The 22926-nt window shown below is 52.5% G+C and overlaps 1 protein-coding gene across 2 annotated transcripts in view; it reads left to right on the forward strand.

Moving 5' to 3' along the window:
• SSBP3 (single stranded DNA binding protein 3) overlaps positions 1–22926 on the forward strand; it is a 186701-nt gene that overhangs the window by 142235 nt on the left and 21540 nt on the right. For both annotated transcript variants that reach the window (XM_017874520.1, XM_017874519.1), the window contains exons 6-9: positions 14638–14718; positions 15601–15660; positions 20839–20905; positions 21007–21083. In XM_017874520.1, coding sequence (XP_017730009.1) covers positions 14638–14718; positions 15601–15660; positions 20839–20905; positions 21007–21083 — 285 coding nt within the window. The remainder of the gene's footprint in view (positions 1–14637; positions 14719–15600; positions 15661–20838; positions 20906–21006; positions 21084–22926) is intronic.

The raw sequence follows: 22926 nt of genomic DNA on the forward strand, positions 1-22926 counted from the left end.
AGCAAATTGTACTGAGGTTTTCTTTTTTTTTTTTTTTAAAAAAAAAAAAAGGTCAAATTCCTTAGTCCTTGTGGCAGAAGAGGTTTGAGGAAGATAATTCCAGCAGAATCCTGTAATAACACGCCTTGGCATGACATGGATCAGGATAGACCCCCTGAGTAAGCTCATGCCACTGTGGGAGGAACCTGCCCTTCAGGGGAGTCTGGGCTGGGCTCTGGGCCCAGGCACTGCCCTGGGGGTCAGAGGCCGTTCCAGCATCTTGCTCAATGTGAGGCACGGTTCTGAGTGCAGGGACCCACAGTATGGGGTCAGTTCATGTCCTGTTTCTGCCTAAGTTAACTCCCAGGCAACCTCTCCCTGAAACATTCCCTCTCCGCAAGAGGGCCTTAGAATCCATGAAGCTCCTGGGCCAGGCCCGCCTGTGATCCTCTAAACTTTTCTCTCAGAGAAGCCCCATCTCAGGCCAGGCATGGTGGCTCATGCCTGTAATCCCAGCCCTTTGGGAGGCCGATGTGGGCGGATCACCTGATGCCAGGAGTTCGAGACCAGCCTGACTAACATGGTGAAACCTCGTCTGTGTTGAATATAGAAAAATTAGCCAGGCATGGTGGCACGCGACTGCTGAGGCAGGAGAATCGCTTGAACCCGGGAGGCAGAGGTTGCAGTGAGCTGAGATCACACCACTGTACTCCAGCCTAGATGACAGAGCAAGACTCTGTCTCAAAAAAAAAAAAAAAAAAAAAAAGAGAAAAGAAAAAAGAAAAGCCACATCTCTTATTTCTTGCTCAAGATCAAAGAGACTGGGGACTTGGTGGGGTAGAGGGGCACACACATAGGGATGGGAGGGCACCCAGCTCGGCATCAGGAAGGCCACAGAATGGCTATGAACAGGGTCTTTGGAGCATGATGGCCCTGCACTTGGCTGGCAGTGTGATCCTGGCAGTGACCCAACGTCTTCAGGCACTGTTTCCTCAGCTGTGCTGTAGGAACAATCATGCAGCAAATCATACTGTGTCCTTTTTGGAGTTCTGGTGAGGATTGACTATACATATAAAACTGTATTCAGGCCACACGTGGTGGCTCACACCTGCAAATCCCAGCACTTTAAGAGGCCGAGGCAGGAGGATCGCTTGCGGCCAGTTTGAAACCAGCCTGGGCAACATAGACCCTGTCTCTACAAAAGAAAAATTAAAAACTTAGTGAGGCTTGGTTGCATAGACTTGTAGTCCCAGCTACTCTGGAGGCTGAAGTGGGAGGATGGCTTGAGCCCCGGAGATTGATACTGCAGTGAGCCTCCATCACACCACTGCACTCCAATCTGGGCAACAGAGCGAGACCCTGTCTCAGAAGAAACTCAGAAATCTATGTTCACATCAGTAGTGGTTTATTACTGCTGTGGAAAGATGACTGGGCTTCAGGATCCGTGTTGACCAGCAGCTGAGCCTGGAGCTCCCAGCATGCCAGTCAGCTCATCTGTCCCTTCTGTCTTGGACAGGCCGGTGCTGGGTCCCATCCCTCCTTCACCTTCTGTGAAGGTGGTCTGTCCTTCCTGGCGGCCTCTGGTGTCACGCAGCCTGGGTGGGTACATGGGTTCCCTTGAGAAAGTCAGTTCACCTCTCCGAACCTCAGTTGCTTCATCTGGTAATTGGGGGCAGTGATAGCCCTGACCTCTTAGGTCCGCTGCAAGAATGCTTTGAGATGATGTGTGTGAAGCCTCACCTGGTGTCTGTGCTGGGTTGACTCTCGAGACCTTAGAGCTGTTGTAGGCATGTCTGGGACTGTTCTTTTCTAGAGGCCCAGGTCTTTTCAGTTTACCCAAGAGCAAGAGCTGCCTCAGGGTTTCTTCTCTTTCCAGAAGGGAGTCTTAGGGGCATGACACAGCCTTAGTGACACTGATGTGTGGAAGAGGTTCTGGGTATTTTTGAGATCCTCTAGCTAAGTGTTTAACCCTCCAGTTTGACCAACATATTTGGCATGCCTAAGCACCAGGCCCTTTTTGACCCTTTAACACGTAACTTCCCTTCATCTTGTCCACCTGATTTACCTCCCTTAGCCCCTGCCACCTTGACTCCTAGTGCCCTGCTCCACTGCACAGGAGCTGCCCAGGGAGGTCGAGGCTGGGAGGCAGGTGTTGTGTGTCTGGGAGCCTCTGATCCTTTTCCTCCCAGGCTTGCTACCATGGGTTTGATGGAGACCAGCTGTGACCTGGGGAGCTGGGTCTCACCTGTGCGCCTGCGTTCTCTCACTGGTGAATTTCACCTGAGTATCATTTGAGTTTGCGTTCCCCACCTGTAAAACAGAAGCAGCCCTCCCTGGTTCATCAGCTATGCCTTATACCAGCATAAGGTGTGTGGTCAGAATGAATGGCAGATGGGAAATCCGACAAGCGCTCCTTCCCAGAGGCTGGCATCTGGTCATTCCTTCCTTCAGCACACATTCATAAGCCACGGCTTTCTGCCCAGCCCCGCTGGGCTCCCAGGGTTGGGAGGCAGGGCAGCCTCTGGCCCCCATGCGGTCATAGTCCACAGGGCAGACCTAGGCTCGGCTAACCAAAGGTGAGCATGTGGCTCATTCTCCTCTGTCAGGTGCTTTTCCTATCACTAGTGCCTCTTCATTAGAAGAATGAAGTCAGAGCTCTTCATGGTCTCGCCCTTCTACCCTCACCCCACTGTTGGACCAGCTATTGTTCCACAGGACAAGCACCAGAGCTGCTGGCTCTCAGACCTGGCCTCTGCCCCTCCCTCAGTCTACTGGGGAGTTCTACGGGCTGCAGCCTTCTCCTCTCCCCTTCTTGAAACTTCTTCCCTCTCAGGTCACTTTTATTCAAGAAGACTTCGACAAAGTCTTGCCCTTTCCTTGTCTCAAGGTCAAAAAAAGTTGTGCCCAACATCTGTTAATCTAGTTAAGTTCCTCTTCACTAGGTTAACTGTAGTAGTCAATCCCGAGGAACTTACTCTAGAGTTGTAGAAAAGGTCCAAGAGCTTAGAAACTTCAGTCTGTTTTGGGAAGTAGCTTTACCTTCCTGGACCACAGTGTCCCCACCTGTAAATGCAGCAGTATTAGAGAGCGTGGATGTGAGAGTCCAGTGGTGAGCAGAAGAGACCTGGCCCCTGTCTTCTGGGCCATCAAGGGCTTTGGGGACAAAAGAAATGGGGGACTACTTCTCGGGCCAGATGACTCTGGTGGAGTTTACTGAAGAGTACCCAGTATCAGGTGGGGTTTCTTTTGTTGAGGGGCTTGCTTCCAACCCCAAGAGCAGTTCAGATTAGGACAGCTTATGTGTTGTAGGCAAGAGGGGTAGCTCCCTCGGCTAATAAGCTCCCTGTGTGGGATAATAAGGAGGGCTGAGCCAAAGAAAGGCGGTTCCTGACGGATTCCAGGAGGCGGGGCAGATTCTGAGCCACAGCTTGGTGTAATAACAGCTACCCTTGGTGAAGGCTGAACCAAGTACTTGACTCCTGATATCTCAGTTAGATAGTTCTCTGTGAGACAGGTAGGGTGGCTGCATTTTACAAGGGAGATAAATAAAGTTTCAGAGGGAACTATACGCCAGGCTCCAAGCCCCATGAATCTGGGGCTTTTCCAGCAGCACTACAGAGCTGCTTCTCATTTTCCACCAAGTTTGCCAGGTATCGTTGCACCTGCCCGTGTGACCGTGGGCCTGACCTCCCAAACCTGTGTCTCCCAGAGTCCTGGTTCTTTCCCTGCTCCATCCTGTTGCTTCATCTTAACAGAGGAAGGAGGAAGAGGTCTTCCAAGCTTCTCAGGGAAGAAGAGGCATGAAAAACCACCCAGACATCCAGGGGGCTGCAGGACTAAAAGGGAAAAAACTTGGCAGACTTTGCTGTTTCATCCTTAGCCCTCTTCTGCTCAGTGGGCAACTGGGGCTGAATTAGGGGCATTCTGGATTTGTGGTTTCTAAGGCCCTGCAGCCCCCCTTCCTAGTTGGATATGATGAATCATTACTTTTTGGAACTGTCTGGGGTGAAGGGGCAGGGCAGGAAGGCTGTGTGCACCCGTGTGTCTGGAGAGCTTAAAGTAGAGCAGGAATTCTCTGGGTGGATGAGGCAGTGCCTTTTTAATATGCACCTCACCTTCGCTATGTTGTCGTGATTAACAGTGGAGCCTGAGCAGTGGCAGAGGCCGGCGGGCAGGAGTGGAATGTGTCTTTGCAGCACTATCCATTTTCAGAGCAAAAGGAAATCTTTTCTTGGGGGAGAGGATCAGTTTGGCAAGGCCACATTCACCCCATGTTCCAGAGGACTGGAGTGGGTCTGGATTCCGGGTCCATCTCTTCCTCCCCAGGTTTGTCTTTCCTGTACCAGTAGAGGTCGGGGAGAGAGAGGGGTGCTGTCTGGACTCTCCTCTGGGGCACAGGATTCCCAGCTTCTTTGCCAGCATTAAAGAAGGCTGAGAGATGGGCATGGTGGCCCATGCCTGTAGTCCCACCCACTTGGGAGGCTGAGGTGGGAGGATTGCTTGAGCTCAGGAGTTAGAGGCCAGCCTGGACAACATAGCAAGACCCTGTCTCTTAATTTTTTTTTTTTTTAATAGAGCTGGCTATGCAGGACTGGGATGTGACTTAGGGCAGCAGGTAGGATGGAAGGAACCACTCACAGATGGGGATCTAATAGGCTTCCAACTTGAGAGAGGGCATAGAGACATCTTTGGAAAGGAACAGAATAGATATGTGATTCCCAAGATACAGATCGCATTGCCATTTCCTTGATCAAGACCCCAGATGTTAGTATCCTTCTCCTTGGCCTGGTGTTCCCATCCCCACCATCTTGTGCATAAAGTCCTCTAGAACCACACCCAAGCCTGCCTTTGGGCTGCATGAATGCCATCCTCGCAGTCCAGAATCCCCTTCCTTTTCTCTGCCAGGAGACACCTGTTCATTCTGCAAGTCCCGCCTAAATATGACTGTTCTGTGGTCACTGCTTCCTCCTTTCCAGTGCACTGGTACCTCTGCCTCTGTTGAAGTGTTGGCACCCTGGTCTCACTGGCCAGCCTGGAGCTCTTTAGGGAAGGGCAGAATACTGCTTGTTCACGTGTCTCCAGCATTTAGCTCGGGGTAGTGGGACCTAGTGCCCGGTGAGAGTGACTGCTAGGTAGAGGTGGGCTCTGCCCATGTGTTCCGGATATTGAGCTGTGTTCTTGAAAAGAGTGCCCCGTTGTATGGATACACATGGACATACATGGAGAATCTCCTGCAGGAAGGCCCTCCTTAAGCATTTAGTGGCTGGAGGCAAAGTCGTGTCTCTTATACCCTGCCCCTTCCCAACCACAGCCATTCGAGGTGGAGCCTTTTCCTGCCTGAGATGACCCCAGAGAATCCAATTCTTTGTGAATTCACACCACAGGAAGGGTCAAAACAGTTTGAACCTGCCAAAAGAACTCAAGGCTGGGATTCAAGCTCCCAGAATATTTGTGTTGGCAAACAAGGGAAGGGCTTCTTCCCCAGCATTGTGGCAAGAATGAAATTGGGGAGACCATCAGCAAGGAGGGTTGTGACCAGCTAGCTGGGCATGAGCGCTGGGTTTTGTGTTCCGATGATGCACTGTCACTGTGTTCAGGAGCAGTGGCCAAGAGACCCAGGGCTCATTGATTGGTGAGCATGGAAGGTGTTGGTGTGGCAGCCGAATTCATGTGTGCCGATGCCTGGCCAGTGGTCATTCTCTTTGTCCTAAGTGGCATACATCTTGGCTCTGATGATTAATGCCTTAATGTCACTATATAGTTCAGTTTTCCCCCTTTGTAAAATGGGGTTAACTTTTGTTTCATTTGCCTTACAAGAGAAACGTGAGGTTAGAATAAAAGTGTAGCACTGTTTTGTTTTTCCTTGAGAATTAAAGAAGACTCCAGTTTTTTCCCTCTTCAGTCTTGAGGACCATCATCCACATCAAGGGTCTGCAGACTTTTTCTGTGAAGGGACAGCTAGGAAATATTTTAGACTTTGTGGGCCATCAGGTGTTTGTAAGCAGCCGTGGACAGAACACGAGTGAGGGTGGCTGTGTTCCAACAAAACTATATTTGCACTGTGTTCCAATAAAACTTTATTTACATTGTATTCTAATTGAACTTAATTTCTTTCTTTTTTTTTTTTTTTTTTGAGACGGAGTCTGGCTGTGTCGCCCAGGCTGGAGTGCAGTGGTGCAATCTTGGCTCACTGCAAGCTCCGCCTCCCGGGTTCACGCCATTCTCCCGCCTCAGCCTCCGAGTAGCTGGGACTGCAGGCGCCCGCCACCATGCCTGGCTCATTTTTTGTATTTTTAATAGAGATGGGGTTTCACCGTGTTAGCCAAGATGGTCTCGATCTCCTGACCTCGTGATCCGCCCGCCTCGGCCTCCCAAAGTGCTGGGATTACAGGCTTGAGCCACCGCGCCCGGCCTGAACTTAATTTCTAAGAACAGGTAGCAGGCTAGTTTGGCTCTTGAGCTGACTGTAGCTCAGCCTGGCGGCTGTGCTCTTGGGGGTCTTTGTGCTGCAGCCAAGACCAGCCTTTGCCCTGGTATGCAGCTTGGTGTGAGGGACCCAGCCTAGACTTTGGAAGCAGGTTGGACCTGGAACCAGTCCAGTGAGCTCACATCTCTGAGGCTCAGTCATCCTATCTGTATCATGGCAGTCGCAGTCCAGGTGCTGGAGAAAGGCGCCGGCGAGCAGTGTGTGGAGGAGCTACGCATTAGGTTTTGAACACCGCCTATACTTTTCATTTGCCATGTTTCCTCCCTTTGTTTGGGAAACCATCACTTGCTGATTCTTTTCCTCCAGGAGGCAAGTGAGCTTCATGCCTGGTGAGCAGAGCCTTCACTGAGCACCCCCTGTTCATGCCTCAGCAGGGCTGTCCAGGGAAGCCAGATTCCTAATGGTGCAAACCCTGCACCCTCGCTGTCTGCTCAGTGCTGCCGTGGCTCCTTGGAGAGACTGCTGGGAGGAAGGGAGGTCAGCTGGGGCCTTTGCTCACATGGAAATCGATGAACCATTTGCTCACCTTTGCGAGGAGTGGAACCTTGGTGGCTGTAAGGATCCCTGGTATTTATGCAGAAGTGACTATAAAGGGGAGATGTGGTACATTCCTGCTTTCTCTAATTAGTAACTTCCCCACTGTCCCAGGAAGATGGTCCACACCATTGCCAGACCTCTAAACCCAGCCCCCTCCTTGTCCTCTCCCCACAGAGGGCCGTTGATTGTCATGGGCTCTTCTGCTGGGTAGCCAGGAGCCCCACCTGACTGTGAGCTCTCAGAGAACATGCAGAAGCCCGGGCAGTTGTTCCACTGCTGTGTGGTCCAGCTCAGCCCCCTGAGGACCCACCTACCGTGCATGTGCCAGGCCCACACTGGGTGTGCAGGCGGGCAACTTAGTCACCTTCTGCCCTCAAGTTGGTGTCTCAGCCCCAGCTCTGGCCTGTAAACACACACACTCATACACACCCTACACGCACACACACCCTTCACACACACCCCTCTCCAAGCCATGCCAAGTTCATTCCCATGGGTTGAAACGAGGAAATAAGTTTTCCTCCAAAGAGCTACGTGTAAAATTGACTTGCTTTCCCTTCCTTCCCTTGTCTGGTGGTCAGCTTCCCTCTCCTCGGGGGCTGTGTGTGGCAGACCATGGTGACAGATTCCGGATGTCCATGGCACCTGAGTACACCTTGGCCTTCTCCCCAGACTGAACTTACGGCATTTTCTGTCAGTATTTGTGACCAAGGAGCAAATTGGATTGTCTGTCAAGTGCCTTTTGCTGTGTGTAATTATTGTAATTTTATATTCACTCAATTAAAGTGACACACCTAACAGGCAGATTACACAGGCCACCAGTACCGCAGGTCCTCTGTGTCCCGCTGCTGGTCGAGAAAACCCACTCCTTCAGCCTCTGCAGACCAGTGGTCAGAGTCCTAGGAGTCAGGAGGGACGAGGATGTGTGGAGTGTTTTATCTCTTAACCTAAAACCTCAAGTCCCCTTTCCCCAGCAGCCATCTGTGAAGACAAAAGGCAGATTTGGCCGGGTGGTAATGGCTTCTGTCTGGGTAGCTGTCAGCAGTTTACAGAGAACTCTCATAGCTTTCGTGACCCGTGAGAGAATCATAGCCTATACTCCCCACCTCGCTTTAGGGATGTGCTGCCCAAGACCCAGGGCGACAAGGCTAGGACTCCAGGCCCAGTGCTTTTTGGGTTTTTGGGACCAGTGCCCTCAGTACAGGTCACAGCCTGTCCTCACATATGCCCCTCCCAGGCATGCTCTGAACCCAGAGAGCCAGGACTTTAGTCTCAGCTTTGTTTCTCTGCAAGCTCGTGATTTCTAGACAGGTGTAGGCAGATTGGAGGACTATGGGTGGTATTTGAGGAAGAAGCAGTGAGTTTGGGAAATATTTGACTTAACACATAGCTTATTTTCTCCTTAAAAAAATTGATATAGGTTTATTTTGTTCTTGTTGTGTTTTGTTTTGTGGGGTTTTTTTTTTGTTTGTTTGTGTGTTTTTTTATTTTTTATTTTTTGAGACAGGTTTCACTGTCACCCAGGCTAGAGTGCAGTGGCATGATCACAGCTCACTGCAGCCTCCACCTCCCTGGCTCAAGGGATCCTCCTACCTCTGTCTCCTGAGTAACTGGGACCACAGGCACACAGCACCACACCTAGCTAGCTTTTGTATTTTTTTTTATAGAGGCGGAGTTTTGTACTGTCCAGGCTGGTCTCGAACTCCTGGGCTCAAGCAATCCTCCCCGCCTCAGCCTCCCAAAATGCGGGATTACAGGTGTAAGCCACTGTGCCCAGCCTGTTTTGTTTTGTTTTGGTTTTTTGGTTTTATTTTTAAGGAGCTATCCTCCATCCAGCTCCAAGAATCTAGCTCAGAAGACCAACTTCATCACCCTTTAGGTAGTAATTTTTCTTCCTGGTTCTTATGAGCCCCAGAGTGTTAGATGTGCCTGCCCAGGGGCTTGTTGGGTCTTGCCCCTTGCCCATGGCAGTGTGGCCCCTGCTGCCTCAGCCCTGCTGCTCTGCTTGGGCCCTGCCCCGAGGTACCTGTGGGGTGAGTGGCCCAGCCTGGAGGGGTCCACATGGCATCCCCAGATATGGAGTAAGGAAATGCTCCGTGTTCAGAGAGCACTTGAAGGGCTGGAGCAGGAAAGGCTTCGTGAAAAAGGATATATGGCCTTCAGCAGACCTGGCGAGGTGAGGCCAGACGTCAAGCTCCTGCTTTCCTTGTAAAGGGCAGGTGAGTGGCCACAGGAGCAGGAGGATGGGGACCACGACTGGGGACCCTGTGTGCCTCGCACTGCCAGCTGTGCCACAGCCCTGCGGTGTTTGTGGAATAGTCCTTGTTTCCTTTATGAGGGCAGTGAGGCTCAGAGCCGTTGGGAAACCAGACTCTTGGAATGAACCAGAGGAGCTGGGATTGGATCCCAGGCCTGCATAATGGTGGGCGCTTCCTGTCACACCACAACCCGCCTCTCCAGGACAGCTTCAGGTGAAGTGCAGGGACTTAGCTGGAGTGTGCGGGAGGGCTGGGGGTCCTGCTGATGGTTCTGAAATGTTTTTCCACGGAGTCCTTGAATCCGTTTTGCAGTGGGAGTGCTCTGCTCCCCACGGTGTCAATGTGGATAAAGGCTTTTTCACTAACCATCAGTGTCCACACTTCGGAGTTTTTGTGAAATGGCCCAGTGTTTGCCTCGATCACACCCATAACAGAGCCTCCTGGGCCCTGCCTAAGTGGCTCTCAGGAGCTGCTGGATGGAACACCACCCAGTGTTGAAATTACAGGAGAAAGAATAACAAAAGAACTGCGGGAGTTAGTTGTCTCCACTCAGAGATCTTGGGACTGGCTGAGATGGAATAGCGAGTCCGTTAATAGGATCCAGGGCAGCTGGAAGGCTGGACAGGAAGTGGGCGTGTTTCCTGCCTCCTTTTCCTAGATTCAGGAGCGGGGATTTTCCCCCATGTTGGGGTCTACCCCAGGGCCTGGTCCTGCTGCCATCATCCTGCAGAGGCAGTGCAGTGCAGTGGAAAGAGCTCTGACCCATCAGTGGACCCCAGTTCTCATCCCAGTTCCGGTTGGCTCATGGGGGTACCAGGCCTACATGCTGTGGCCACTCTGGGCCTCAGTTTACCAGTCTGGGAGTGACAGGGAGGTAGGCATCGCCCTCTCTTAGAGCCCCTGGCAGGTTAAGCCAACACTTAAGGTTATTTCTCTCTGTGTCCTCGTTTTTCTCCTTAGCCTGGCAGCTCCTCAGGGCCAGGACGAGTCTGATGTGCCTCTAGACCCCAGCATGGGGCTGGCTGGGCACATAGGAGGTCAGCACCCGGCATCTCGGTGCTCTCCCAAGTCCTTCAGCCTTGAGTTCATTCCAGTTTGCCCTTTGCTCTCTGCCCTGACAGATGACATGGAGGTGCTGCTCTCAGTCTTGTAGAATGGTGGGCTACCCAGGACCCCCTTAGACTCTAGAATCAGACATCAAGGCCTGGCTCTACCATGTAATAGCTATGCGATCCTGGAGTGCCTTTCCAGGCCTCCGTTCCTTGGCAATAAAATGGGGCGATTGATCCCTTACTGCGGGGAGTCCAGGATTAGATGAGCTTATGTAGGTAGAAGCCACACTCCCTGTTATTGTTACTCTCATGGCCCCATTCCACTGATGAGAAAATGGAAATGCAGTCGGGGCAGAGCCAGGATTCGAACCCAGTTCCTTCCAAACCTTATTTCTTCATCTAAAAGAGATGTGAATGGGAATGTGATGTTGTGAGGAGAGCCCTGGGCTACAGTTAGGAGATGTGGCTCGGATGCCAACTAGATTTCTGTGGTCTTGGAGAGGTCACAGCTCTGTCGTGGGCCTCTCTTTTCTCCTCCCCTGCAAATGTTGGAGGAAGGGATGATAGAATCTGTCAAAGCCACTTAACAGGTGGCCCCTGGACAGGTGCCTTTCTCCCTAAGCATCTAGTAAGGAACCACAGCCACCCTAGTCTAGCCTCCGGGGTGCCATCTGCCCTGATCTACCGCATCCCTGGAAGGTTAATTAGGCAGCATCTGCAACTGAAGGCATCCAGCTCCCGTGGAGGGGAGATGGTCTAAATGGAGCTGGGCCTGCTGGCCAAGCAGCCTTCCAGATGCACCCTTTTTGGGTTCCTCAAAAGCTTCCAGCGAGTGGAAGCCTCACCAGAGAGTTGTCCTGCATGGAAAAGCACATCAGTATCATCAGCTTTGAGACTCCCTCTTCCTCTCACCTTCCACCACAGTCCACTCTGCCTGCCTCCTGGGTCTGTTCAGAGTTTGGGGAAGAGAGTGGCCCCTGTCCCACCAAAGGTCAGAGCCCTCAACCTAGATCCTTTTTCACTGTTGTCTACCTCATGTGTAGCCTTCTGCCCGAGTGGGTAACAAATCCAAAAAGAGCACAAAGTCCGTCTTCTCCAAACCTATTTGTGGATCTCTTGTTGAGAATGCAGGCTGGAAAGGAAGATGAGACCACTTTTTGTGGCCTAATAAAACACAGGGCAGCAGAGCCCCTGAGTCCTCATAGAGATGGGCAGTTCATCTGTCATGTTCTTTGCAGAAGCAAATGCTTCCACAAACAGGGTTCTCCACCCATGAGACTGCTAGGCTATGTGGGGTTCTTCCTGTGATGCCACAGGGTCTTAGGGACACAGCCCAGACACAGGGAACGTAGTGACAGAGCTCCGGGTGAGTGGAGATAACGGAGACGCAGAGGAACTCTCCGTGGATGTGGACGTGGGTGGCCTGTTGGGAAATGGCAGGCGTTTGGCTCTGTGCCGAGAGGTGGGCAGGCAGAGTCTGTCATTGCCTCACTGCGGGTGGGAGAGGAGCTCTGTGCCCTGGGGAGGTGGGCACTGAGCTTTAGCTTGGCCTCTGTCAAGAATGTGGTATCATTTTTCTCCCTAAGTGACTAGCTGGCCTGGGCCAAGATTCCTGGTCCTCATCATTCCAACCCCCTAGCTCCAAGTCAGAGGGAAGACTTCTAGCTGCTGTTCCTGCCCCAGATTTAACAGCTCGCTCCCCACCATTCCCCATGAGCCAGAGAGGTTGTGGATCTGGGCTGGGGCCTCCCTGACCAGCCTGGCTTCATCCTTACTGCTTGTCAGCTTTTTTTCTTGAGGCAGCTGCGCCAAGACCAAGCTCGTGCCCCCTCAGCTTATCCAGGGACTGGTCACCAGAGTCCCCCAGGGGCGCTTCTGAGGGAGGCGCAGGGGAGGCACACACGCCAGCCTTGCTCTCTGGATCTCAGCAGACCCAGGTTGGAGCACTGGTCCTTTGTAACGGCTGCCGTAGATTGAGGCCCCACTGTGTGTGCCACATGCTCTTAGGTGTTTCACATCTGTTTTCTCTAATGGGTCAGTGAGTCAGCCACCTGCCCTCCCTGACCACTGGGCACACAGGTATGAGGGGCTTGCCCAGAGCCCTGCTGCTCGCCCTGAGGAAGCACTCAGTTACCAGGAAGGGAAGGACGCGAGGGAGGAGGCACTCCCTTCTTGCCAAGAGCCGAGGAACTGACAGGAGGCCTTTCACCCCCTCTTGGCAACTGGACCTCACCCTTGAACCTTCCTCCTCTGTTCTTTTCATATTTCTTTTTTTTTGGGGTTGGCTTCAAATTATCTTGTTTTGTTTACATTACACCCAAGTTTCGTGGTACAAAAGACTTGCAGGTGCAAATATGTCCCGCCTTCATTAACTCCCCTCCCTTTTTAATTTATGTGATTTCAATTTTCCTTCCCTGTACTGTTAATTAGGGGACCCTCTAATCAGTGCCATTATCACAGTGGTATTCATGTTTAGGAAAGCCGCTAAACAAATGCTTGCAAAATTGCTAAATGGCTAATTAATGTCTGTTAATTAAGAAAATTGCTCATGGTAACAAACCATGCCGTTGCTGGCAGCCGCTAGAAAGACACACACTTGTTGAAATTAGTAGCGTGGCAGGTAGGGGAACATCTGCTCCTTGGAGCTTTCCGGAAGTGAGCAGCTCCTCGCTTGGCCAAGAAACTCCCAGGCCTGTCAGCGGCGGTGCCCTCGGGTTCCTGTACAGCCCCCTGCGACGTTCTCTGCACACCTCTTCTCTGTGGGCCCACGCCCACCGGGTTGGGCCCGCCCCTCCTCTCCAGTGGGCAGGCGGCTGGCAGCCTGGCTCTGCAGGAGAAGGCCGAGGGGGAACCCTACCTAGGCAGCTTCCTCTCTCTTTCTTATTTAGCCACACTCACCCCCTGTGCACATTCTGAATTTTTCTAAAAACCAACTTCTAAAAAACAGCACAGTCATGGGTGGGGAAGAGCGAATGGAGGCCTGTCTCCTCATCTCTGGCATCAGCATCCCGCGCTGGGTGGGCTGGAACGTGCTTCTGAGGCAGCCCTCTACGCTTACGGACCCATGGTAGGAAAGTCCTTTGGTGTAACCCAGTCTACACACACATGAATATTTACACACAAAACCAGGGTTCGTGAAAGACACCCGCCTTAAAATACACAAAGCTCTCTGATTTTTTTTTTATTACCTCAGATTTTTAAGAAATAATTGTTGCAGCTTGCTACATTGCTGAGTGAGTTTCTACCCATAGTTTGTAACCCCAAGGTTGAAGTGAATTCATCTGCCCATGTCTTCTGGGGTGAGGGGGCGGGGGTCGAGGTCAGCATAGCCCAGGGTTCAGGCGGTGGGGATGGGGGTCAGCTTGGAACTGAGGTATGGAAAGGACAACCCACCCACTCGCCCAGCAGGCAGGGGTCCCCACCCTTCATGCACTTCCCCGTCTCCCCACCTCTGCACTGGAACTCTTGGGTTTCAGGGCTGGAGATGGGCATCGGACCCATGGGGTTTCTCATCCCGGCTCTGCCACTGACCAGTTTTGTGGCCATGGCCAAGTTCCTTCATCCCTCGAGACTCAGATTCCTCATCAGTAAAAACTGGAATGAGAAACCCCACCTCCCAGGGCTGCTCTGAAGTGCAGGTGAATTTACGGTGTGCGAGTCTGCACTGCCCACACCGTGTGGCCCTCACTCACTGTCCCCCACTCCCTGTGTGTTACATCTGTGGTGCCCTTTGCCCCTCCTGCCTCTGTTATTTATCCATCGGTGCCCCTGGCCCTCCTGACCCCAGGAAACCTGTCACCTGGGCATCTCCCTGACACTCGATCAGTCCTGCCTCGAGTCACCCATAGCCGGGTCACTGTCCCCCAGACTGTGAGCTCCTTGAGGGCAGGGCCTTTCCCGATCCTTCCTCACCCCCACACACGTGGCACCTACGTGCTTTGCACCTGGGTCCCCTGTTTCTGTGCGTCACTGTACTCCCTCTGAGCCTGTCTCAACCAACGTATTTAACATGGCAAACTCTGCTCCAAGGGTAGGCTGTGTCCAGGACTGTACTCCCGTGTGCTTTGACAGAGGTGCTTCATTTTTTGTTCTTTCAACCCTCTGTGAATGTATTTATCAGCTTCTCTCGCTCCCGCTCGCCGTTTTACACCATTGAGCCGGTGACCAAAGCAGCAGCTCCACCACCTCCCACCAACCAGAGCCCGCCCCCCGCACGCCCGCCCGCCGCCCACCCTTCGTTTTGGTTTAATTTTTGTTCTTTTAAGCTTCTTCTGCGCTTCTCCATGTGCTGTGATCTATAACCTGCCTCTACTGTCTGGCCTCACAGGGTCCTCCGGGGTCACAGCCCTCGCCGCACGCACAGCCTCCACCTCACAATCCTAGCAGCATGATGGGACCCCACAGTCAGGTAAACGCACCGTGGCGCTCCCGCCCGCCGGGGACGCGGGGCGCGGAGGAAGCAGAGAGCCCGCAGAGGAAAAACAAAAATCAAAATGTGCTCTAGCCACTGCCTGCGAGTCTTTATTGACAAATAAAATTTTTTTAGAAATTTCTTTTTTTCTAAAGACAGTCTTCAGTCCTCGGACCTCACACCCAGCTTGGATACAAAACCAAAAGGAAAATATATATATTTCTGTGACCTTGTCAGCGGCCTTTGCGTTTTTGTTTTTTCCTCTCTCACTTTTGGTTTGGTTTTGAGTTTGGTTCACCATTTGTTTGTAATTGAAGCTGCATCCCAAGCCTTTTCTTTGTGCACTCGCGCTGCTGAGAAAGCTTTCCTGCCATTCCCCTGCATTAAGTTAGGGAGCCCGCTGTCTCCTTCCCGTTTCCATGGCGTTTCCCCCCCAGTCCTCGCTCCCATCTCCATCCCTGCTGGTGGTTTCTGTGTGTGTGTGCCTGTGTGCGTGCTCGTGTGTCCAGCTTTGTCTGCAGACCCTTAAAATGTTACGTATAAGTCCTTCTTAGCCTTTTATTTGCCCTTACGGAGAGCAGAGGTTTCCTCCTCTGCCCTGCGTTGATTTAACTGTTTTTCCGTGTCTTATGCAAAGTCCCAGCCGCTGCCCTTCCACCCAGAGTAGATCTCCACGAACAAATGTGGAGTCTGGAGACACATTTGTTGTGTGGATCTATCGTTCCCTCTGCCCAAAGGAAGTTTTGCTCAAAGGGAAGAGGCTACCAGAAGAAAGATCACTAGTTATAATAAAACTGGACTTTGTGGAGTGGAGAGCATTTGTGTTTGTCACTGTGCAGTAGGGCAGGCTGTTACTGAACTAATTCCCTATAATTGCAGCCTTTTATGTCACCGCGATACGCAGGCGGCCCCAGGCCCCCGATCAGAATGGGAAACCAGGTACTGTACCTTTTCATGTTCTCTCTCCCCTCCTTCAGCCATCCTTGGCCCTAGGTGGACTTTGACACAAAATGAAAGTTGAGGGAAAGGATTGAGGGGTGGAGAGACAGGTTTAACGTGGCTGGTAGCTTACTTAGCTGTTCCCCAGAGAGGGCCCCACGTCCCCGCTGTGCCCATGGTGCAGCAGTTCACCTGCCCCTCCAGATGGCCTTTGGACAGTCCATTCTGGAGTTCAGAAGGTGGTAGCAGATGGAGCCAAGGCGCATGTGGGGATTGCAGGGCTTCGGCTATTCTAGAGAAGATGGTAATGCCCTGCCCCTCCCTTCCACCCCCTTCTTGGAAGAGGGTCTTCCTCCTTAATGAAGTTAATTGACAATGTGCATTTTTTCCTGGAAGCTTTTGAGAATTGCCAAGGCTGGTAAATATAATCCTGCTATTGGGGGGGAAATGGCCTGTAGGAATGCTTAGATCAGGAGCCCGGATGCAGCGGAGCAGGAGATTTGTGAGTTTTTCAGCAATGTCTGCCTGCTTCCCAGACCCAACTCAAAACAAGAAAGGATTTGTTCATGTAATTAGAAAAGGAGTCTGATTATGGGGAGGGCCTTTTGCCTGGGGTCATATGCCTTTTGCTGGCCCATTAGGGTTGGCAATTCTAGGTGGTCTGGAGAAATCAGCCCCCATGCCACCCTCCCTGGTTAAGGGCAGGAGAGGAGTTGCAGAAGTAAATATGAATAGATGCCTCTTTTGAGGATAGACAGACTTAAAACTTTCAAGAAACATCAGGGAAATTTTATGCCCCAGTTTTTTTAAACAGAATTATTTCAGTGACTTTGCAAAAGCCCTTCAAAAAAATCTGACAGCAGTGCCAGCACATCCAGCCCGTGTTGCCTTTGGAACTGGGAGTTTAGTCACCAGCTAAATTAGCATTGTCAGAGTGTGATGCTTTTCATTCTCAGGGCTCTACAAGAAGGCTCCTGAGTGAGGTAATCCAGGCACTATGGGGAGATGATCATAACCAGGGGTCTCCAATTGTGTTTTTTTTTTTTTTTAAACTGGAGTCTCGCTGTCTCCCAGGCTGGAGTGCAGTGGTGCGATCTCTATTCAGTGCAGCCTCCGCCTCCTGGGTTCAAGCAGTTCTCCTGCCTCAACCACCCAAGTAACTGGGATTACAGGTGTGCACCGCCACACCCAGCTAATTTTTGTATTTATAATAGAGACAGGGTTTCACCATGTTGGCCAGGCTGGTCTCAAACTCCTGACTTCATGTGATCTGCCTGCCTTGCCCTCCCACAGTGCTGGGATTACTGGCATGAGCCACCGTGCCTGGCCAGCTCTCCAATTTTAATGTTAAATTGCCTATCGGGTTCCCATCTTTTTTTTTCTTTTCTTTTCTTTTTTTTCTCCAAAAGTCCTTCATTTTCTATTTTCTCTGACATGAAGGGGACAAATTTGGACAGGAGGAATTAGAGACGCAGCTTTTTGAGCAAAAGAAGGGGTCCCTGGATATATCACAGATGAGGAAACAAAAGGTCAGAGTGGAGGAGTGACTTCCCAAAGTGAGCTGGGCTGGAGTTGATCTTGGTTCCAGCCCCGTGCTAATTGTACTCCACCCCACCCCATTCATCAGCTTTCACAGATGTAAGATTGCTGCCCCCATCTGTGTTTTTAACCCACCACCACTGGGCTTGCTTTGCTGTGGCACATAGGGGCCCCAGCAGCAGCCTTCCCACCAGCCCACCCAGGAGCTCTTCTTGGTCCAAACTGGCCTTGCCAGGGAGAGAGGAGCTACTTCCTTATCATAATTGTGGCCCTTCTTCCGGCAATTAAAGGATATGGAGAAGGGGTGTGTATATTTCTATTCAGCAACTAAGCATGAGCAACCACTCGAGAGCAAATTGGGGTAAATCCATCATCTGTACTTTGCGTTACACACCAGTTTTCTCAACCTCCCTGCCACCCCCCAGTAGAAATCTACACTGGGGCTGGGCGTGGTGGCTCATGCCTATAATCCTAGTACTTTGGAAGGCTCAGGCGGGTGGATCACTTGAGATCAGGAGTTCGAGATCGGCCTGGCCAACATGGTGAAACCCTGTCTCTACTAAAAATCCAAAAATTAGCCAGGCATGATGGCGTGTGCCTGTAATCCCAGCTCTCCGGGAGACTGAGGCAGGAGAATCGCTGGGACCTAGGAGTCGGAGGCTGCGGCGAGCCAAATTTGCGCCATTGCACTGCAGCTTGGGTGACAGAGCAAGACTCCATCTCAAAAAAAAAAAAAAAAAAACCTACTCTGGTTTTCCAGTTCCCTTTGACCTCAAGAAATTTTTATCCTCCAAAGAGGGATGTGCCCCTTCCACAGGTATTGTCCCTGGGGGTTTCTTGGAGAGTGCCCTCGTCGGGGCTGCCAGTTAACAGAAGTCCTGTGCCACTCGAGTTAGCTCAGTTCTCTTCTGTGATGAGTGGAGGGAGCAGAGACTAGAGGACTTGCTGGGGCTCACAGGCCATTATGAATGTGCCTTCTGGGTGAGGGGAGTGAGAAGGGCCCTTAGGGGAACAAGAAGCAAAGGGTCAATGACGTGGCCTCAGGGTCCTCAGTGACTCGGCCTGCCTCCTGTCTGCCTCCCTGGCTAGAGGGCTGTGCATGGAGAGTTGCTGTTTTTTCAAGTGCGGGTGGTTGGATGGGTGGTGACAGTGGAGTTCAGCCGGGTTTAGGAGAGAGTGGCTGGAATCCAGGGTTGTCAGAGAGCCCTCCCACACACATCTCGGCGGAGCTCCCACCTGGCAGGCTGGCTGTGCTGGCGGGGCAGGTGAGACAGCACGCGGATGCAGCAGGGATTTGTCCGTTTCCTGGGCAGATGCTTCCTGTGCCTTGCCCCACACGCAGTGCTGTAGGAGAAGAGCTGGCCTCTGTCCAGGAGCCCCAGAACAACTCGCTCCCCTGTAGGCCCCAAGGGTGTGTGCACAGCGTGTAATTATGGCCCCATATATGAGCCGTTGTTTTTCCTCCTTAAGTTTGAGGGCTTCAGCCCTCTCAGGGTGAGACCCCTTTTCTTGGTGATTGCACAGCTTCTTTCCCTGATAGAAGAGGCCCAGACTGTCTGTCCCTGTCTCAGGGTCACCTCAGTGAGGGACGCGACCTCCAGGCCTCCTCTGAGCCTCTGGACAGCCAAGCTTTGCCCCTGGAGTTCGATACATAAAGAGGGTTAGAGGAACCCACAGAGGAACTTTCTCCAAGAATTGGTGGTCAGCACTGGGCTACCTGGAGAGAGTGACTGCCAAGCCCCACGGCTGCACTGTCAGGGTTGGATGAAGTGGTCCTGCACTGGGTAACTCATGACCCTGACGGTCCCCCATCCACCTCCATGTCCTGGGATCCTGCAGTCCAGACAGCCTTAGAGGCGGGCCTTCCTGAGTCACCAGGACTCTATAAAAACCACAAACCCCCAGTGGGCAGACACAAACCAGCCAAGTGATTCAGAGCTGGGGAACCTGGGGCCAGGAAGCAGGGCTGGGAGACAGTGAGAGGCCGGAACAACTAAAATCCAGGGATTGGAAAGACACTGAGGCTCCCCCCACCCAGGCAGACGGAAACAGCAGGTGCTAATTGCCACTTTGTGGGCCAGGCGCAGAGGCTCACACCTGTAGTCCCAGCATTTTGGGAGGCTGAGGCAGGACGATTACTTGAGCCTAGGAGTTTGATAGGAGTCTAGGCAACATAGTGAGACCCCATCAATACAAAAAATTCAAAAATTAGCCAGGTGTGACAGCGCGTGCCTGTAGTCCCAGCTCTTGGGATGGCTGAGGCAGGAGGATTGCTTGAGCCTAGGAGTTCGAGGCTGCAGTGAGCTATGATCACACTACTGTACTGCAACCTGGGCAACATAGCAAGAGACTGTCTTAAAAAACAAAACAAAACAAAAACCAATTCTACTTCGTGAACGTTAGACACTCCCTGGGCCCTCACACAGTCCTCTCGCACCTTAACCACACCCACCTGCTCCCCTGTTCCATTCTGAAGCTGGGGAAATCAGTGACAGTCTGTCCCTTCGCTTTCCACCACCTCGTTCCAAAACCGGTTTGGAGTTCACCATTGAGCTCAAGGCAGAGGAGCTCCCCACTCAGCCTCCCCCACAGCAGCACAGCCTGGGCTGGGGGCCCTTGAGGACAGACCCCTGTCACAGATGCCCAGCCTTTGAGCAGCACTGGCACCTGCCAATAGGGAAAGATGACCAGCCATCACCAAAGGCTTTTCCTCTCAAAGGCAAAGGCTTGTATTTAGCCCTAAGGGATGAGGTCCTAGAAACAAAGTTCCCTTAGCAAATCCTACTCTGTTTTTCCAGTTGCAGCTGAAATAACTTCAGTCTCAGGTAAATCGCTTTTAATAGGTTTTCACAGCGGGTGGGCCAAGTGTTCACCCAGGAAACCTGTGGCCCCCACGTTTATCTTCTCATTAGCAACCACACCAGCACCGCCGATGGCCCCAGCTCCAGAGCCGGGTTCTCGTCCAGTACCCCTGCCCCTCTCCTAGTGACCACCTCTCCCACCCCGGGGCTGGGAGGCATTCCATATTGTAGAAGCTGATGGGATATAACCTGGGTGCTACTTGGCTCTGTAACCTGTGACTGGGAGCCCTCAGGCCTGTGACCTCTGTTTCCCCATCTCAATCCTAAAATCCTCCTCATCCTCTGTTCCCCTTTAAACAGGGCTTCCCACAGTGATAGGATTTTAGGTAGTGGGTGTCTCAGTCCCCGTAATTTGGAAGTAGAGCTAAAAGGAGGTGTGTCTCTGTGAGACAAAGGCAAGATGGGATTTGGGCAGAAGGAGGGAGTGGGCACTGCTGCCTCTGAGAACAAGGTGGTCGGTGCTGCAGCCAGAGCAAGACCTAGAGAATTTGGTCCCCTGCCTCATTTCAGAGCTCTCATAGGTACCCAGACTCCCTACCCCAAGACAGCGGGATGAGGTGACGGTTTCCCTCCCACAGAGCCCCCCAAACAGTGACACGGTTTTAGCTAACACCAGTTCGAGCTGACTGGTAGGCCTGGGGTGACCTTCTCCCGTCGGCAGGCAGCAGAAGTGGTCTCAGGGAGGCCATGAGTGGCCCCACGTGGTCAGGTAGATGCCTCTCCCCATGTCCAGCAGCTCCGGAGCAACTGCTCATCGTGTGTCTTGCATCTCTTTCAGCCTCCAGGAGGAGTTCCTGGGACACAGCCATTGCTGCCCAATTCCATGGATCCCACACGACAACAAGGTAGAGAGGGCAGCGTGGGCCTAGGGTGGCTGGGGATGCCAGGAGGGGCTCCTCCTCCCTCGACTCCTGCCACCCCATGGCGCGCCTCCTCTCTCATGCAGGCCACCCCAATATGGGAGGATCAATGCAGAGAATGAACCCTCCCCGAGGCATGGGGCCCATGGGTCCTGGCCCACAGGTAACCACCGCCTGTCTGTCCGTCTGTCTCCCTGGCCATCTCTGTGCACCCGCCTTCTCTCCTCTTTCCATGCTGTCAGTCTCCCACATCTCTCAGTTCGCAGGGGTGAGAGGAAGGGCATGGCCACATCCCCTGCTCCTGTCCCCTTCTGTGGCAGACTGGCCTCACGCACTGCCCAGGGTAGCCCCTCGTGGATGACAGGCAGAGTTGAGGCCCCTCTCCCCCAGGGAGCTAGGAAAAAGGGGACAGCTGAGGCCTTCTAGTTGGCAGACCCTTTTGGCGTGCAGTATCCTATCATGGGGTCTGAAGGGCAGGGAGCTCCTGAACCCCAGAGCTGCCTCCCCTGGGTGAGGTAGACTTGAGATGGCTTAGGGCCAGCATTGGTTGTGTCCCAGAGGCGGGGCGGATGAGTGGCCTTCCTAGCTCTGCCTGCAGCTCAGCATGCGTCTGTCCTTGGATGACTCACTTTGACCTCTGTGGGCCCCAGCAGGCCTCAGTTTCCCCACCTGTTAAATGAGGACTGTATCCGTGATTCTCTGATGAGAGGGGGCCACGCTGGCAGGACCCCAGCACCCACTTCAGCCGGGATTCTTTCTGACCAAAGGGCTCCGCTGCCACAAAGGCAGTTTAGAAGCCATTGGAAGAAAGCATTTCAGGTGCCCTCACATACCTCTTACGGTCACAACAAAGTCGTCGCCCCTTGTGGCCAGCTCCGCACCCCCAGGTAGGGGTGTTCAAGAAAAGGTCTGACAGGTGTTCTGCTGTGGAACCATCTCGCTGCTTACCCCCAGCCCTCTGGGTGTTTGCATGTGGCTTTGTTTCCTGTAGTAGCCGTGTCAGAGCGTTCGCGATGTTCCATTCGCCTTGGGAATTCTCTAGCCCCTGACTAAAGGAAGCTGGAAATCTGAATAAGGCAAGGGGCTTGTTCTCAGGTGTTCTTTCCCTTCTTTTCTGTTCTGCCTGGAGTCCACTGCACTGGTCGCTCGCTCGGTTGCATGCGGGTGTTCAGGACTCTCTGGGCCCCCTGCGCTGGTTTCTGGGTCCCCTGGGGGTGGAGTAGTGCCCTCCCCATTCCCGCCCACATGTACTCCCTTTTGTAGGGAGAGGCATCTGCCCCACAGAACCACAGCCCTCTGCTCCATCCCAGAATTGTATTTACAGCAAGCCCAAGCCACCGCCTTCTTCTCAGTGGTGATTGGAACATCTGTGGTGGTGAAAGATTTTAGGGAGGTCCTTGTCTTCTGCCAGCCCCATAATCCTAAAAGGAAGCAAGCCCGCAGTAGTCGCGGCTCCAGTATTCTAGTTTTGTTCCTTCCTCAAATCCTCCAAAATTCGTGTTTCTGCTAGCTCCTTGTAAGCTGCCAGAGTGGCCCCTTCCTGCCTGGCAGACGCTTGGAGCTGACCTCTGCAGGGCTGCCTGCCTAGGGAAGGGGGCGGGGGGCAGGGTAGGAACAGAGCTTCCCCTCTCCTGAGTCAGATGCAGTTCTCGCTTCCCACAGCCTGAGCCGCAGAGCAGTCACATTTTATTGGTGTAGAAATCAGCAGTGGCCTTGGATTGTCAGATGTCACGGGGTCTGTGTGACTCAGGAGGATGGAATCTGAGGAGGGAAAATTGAATGCCACCGCCCAGCCCGTGGATGCTGACGCTCAGCAGCTGCATCTGTAAAATGGGAATAAGAACGGTGCCTGACCTGGAGGGCTGCTGGACGGAGCAGGGTCCAGTGTCCAGTTCCTTTTTTTTCTTTTAGCAGGAATCAAATTCCTTTTTTAATTTTTATTTTTAAAAAATTAAAATATTTTGTGTGAAAAGTTGGCTACTTAGAAAAACATTGTTGTGACCACA

Source organism: Rhinopithecus bieti, unplaced genomic scaffold, assembly GCF_001698545.2.
Source record: "Rhinopithecus bieti isolate Rb0 unplaced genomic scaffold, ASM169854v2 scaffold_7684, whole genome shotgun sequence".
NCBI lineage: Eukaryota > Metazoa > Chordata > Mammalia > Primates > Cercopithecidae > Rhinopithecus > Rhinopithecus bieti.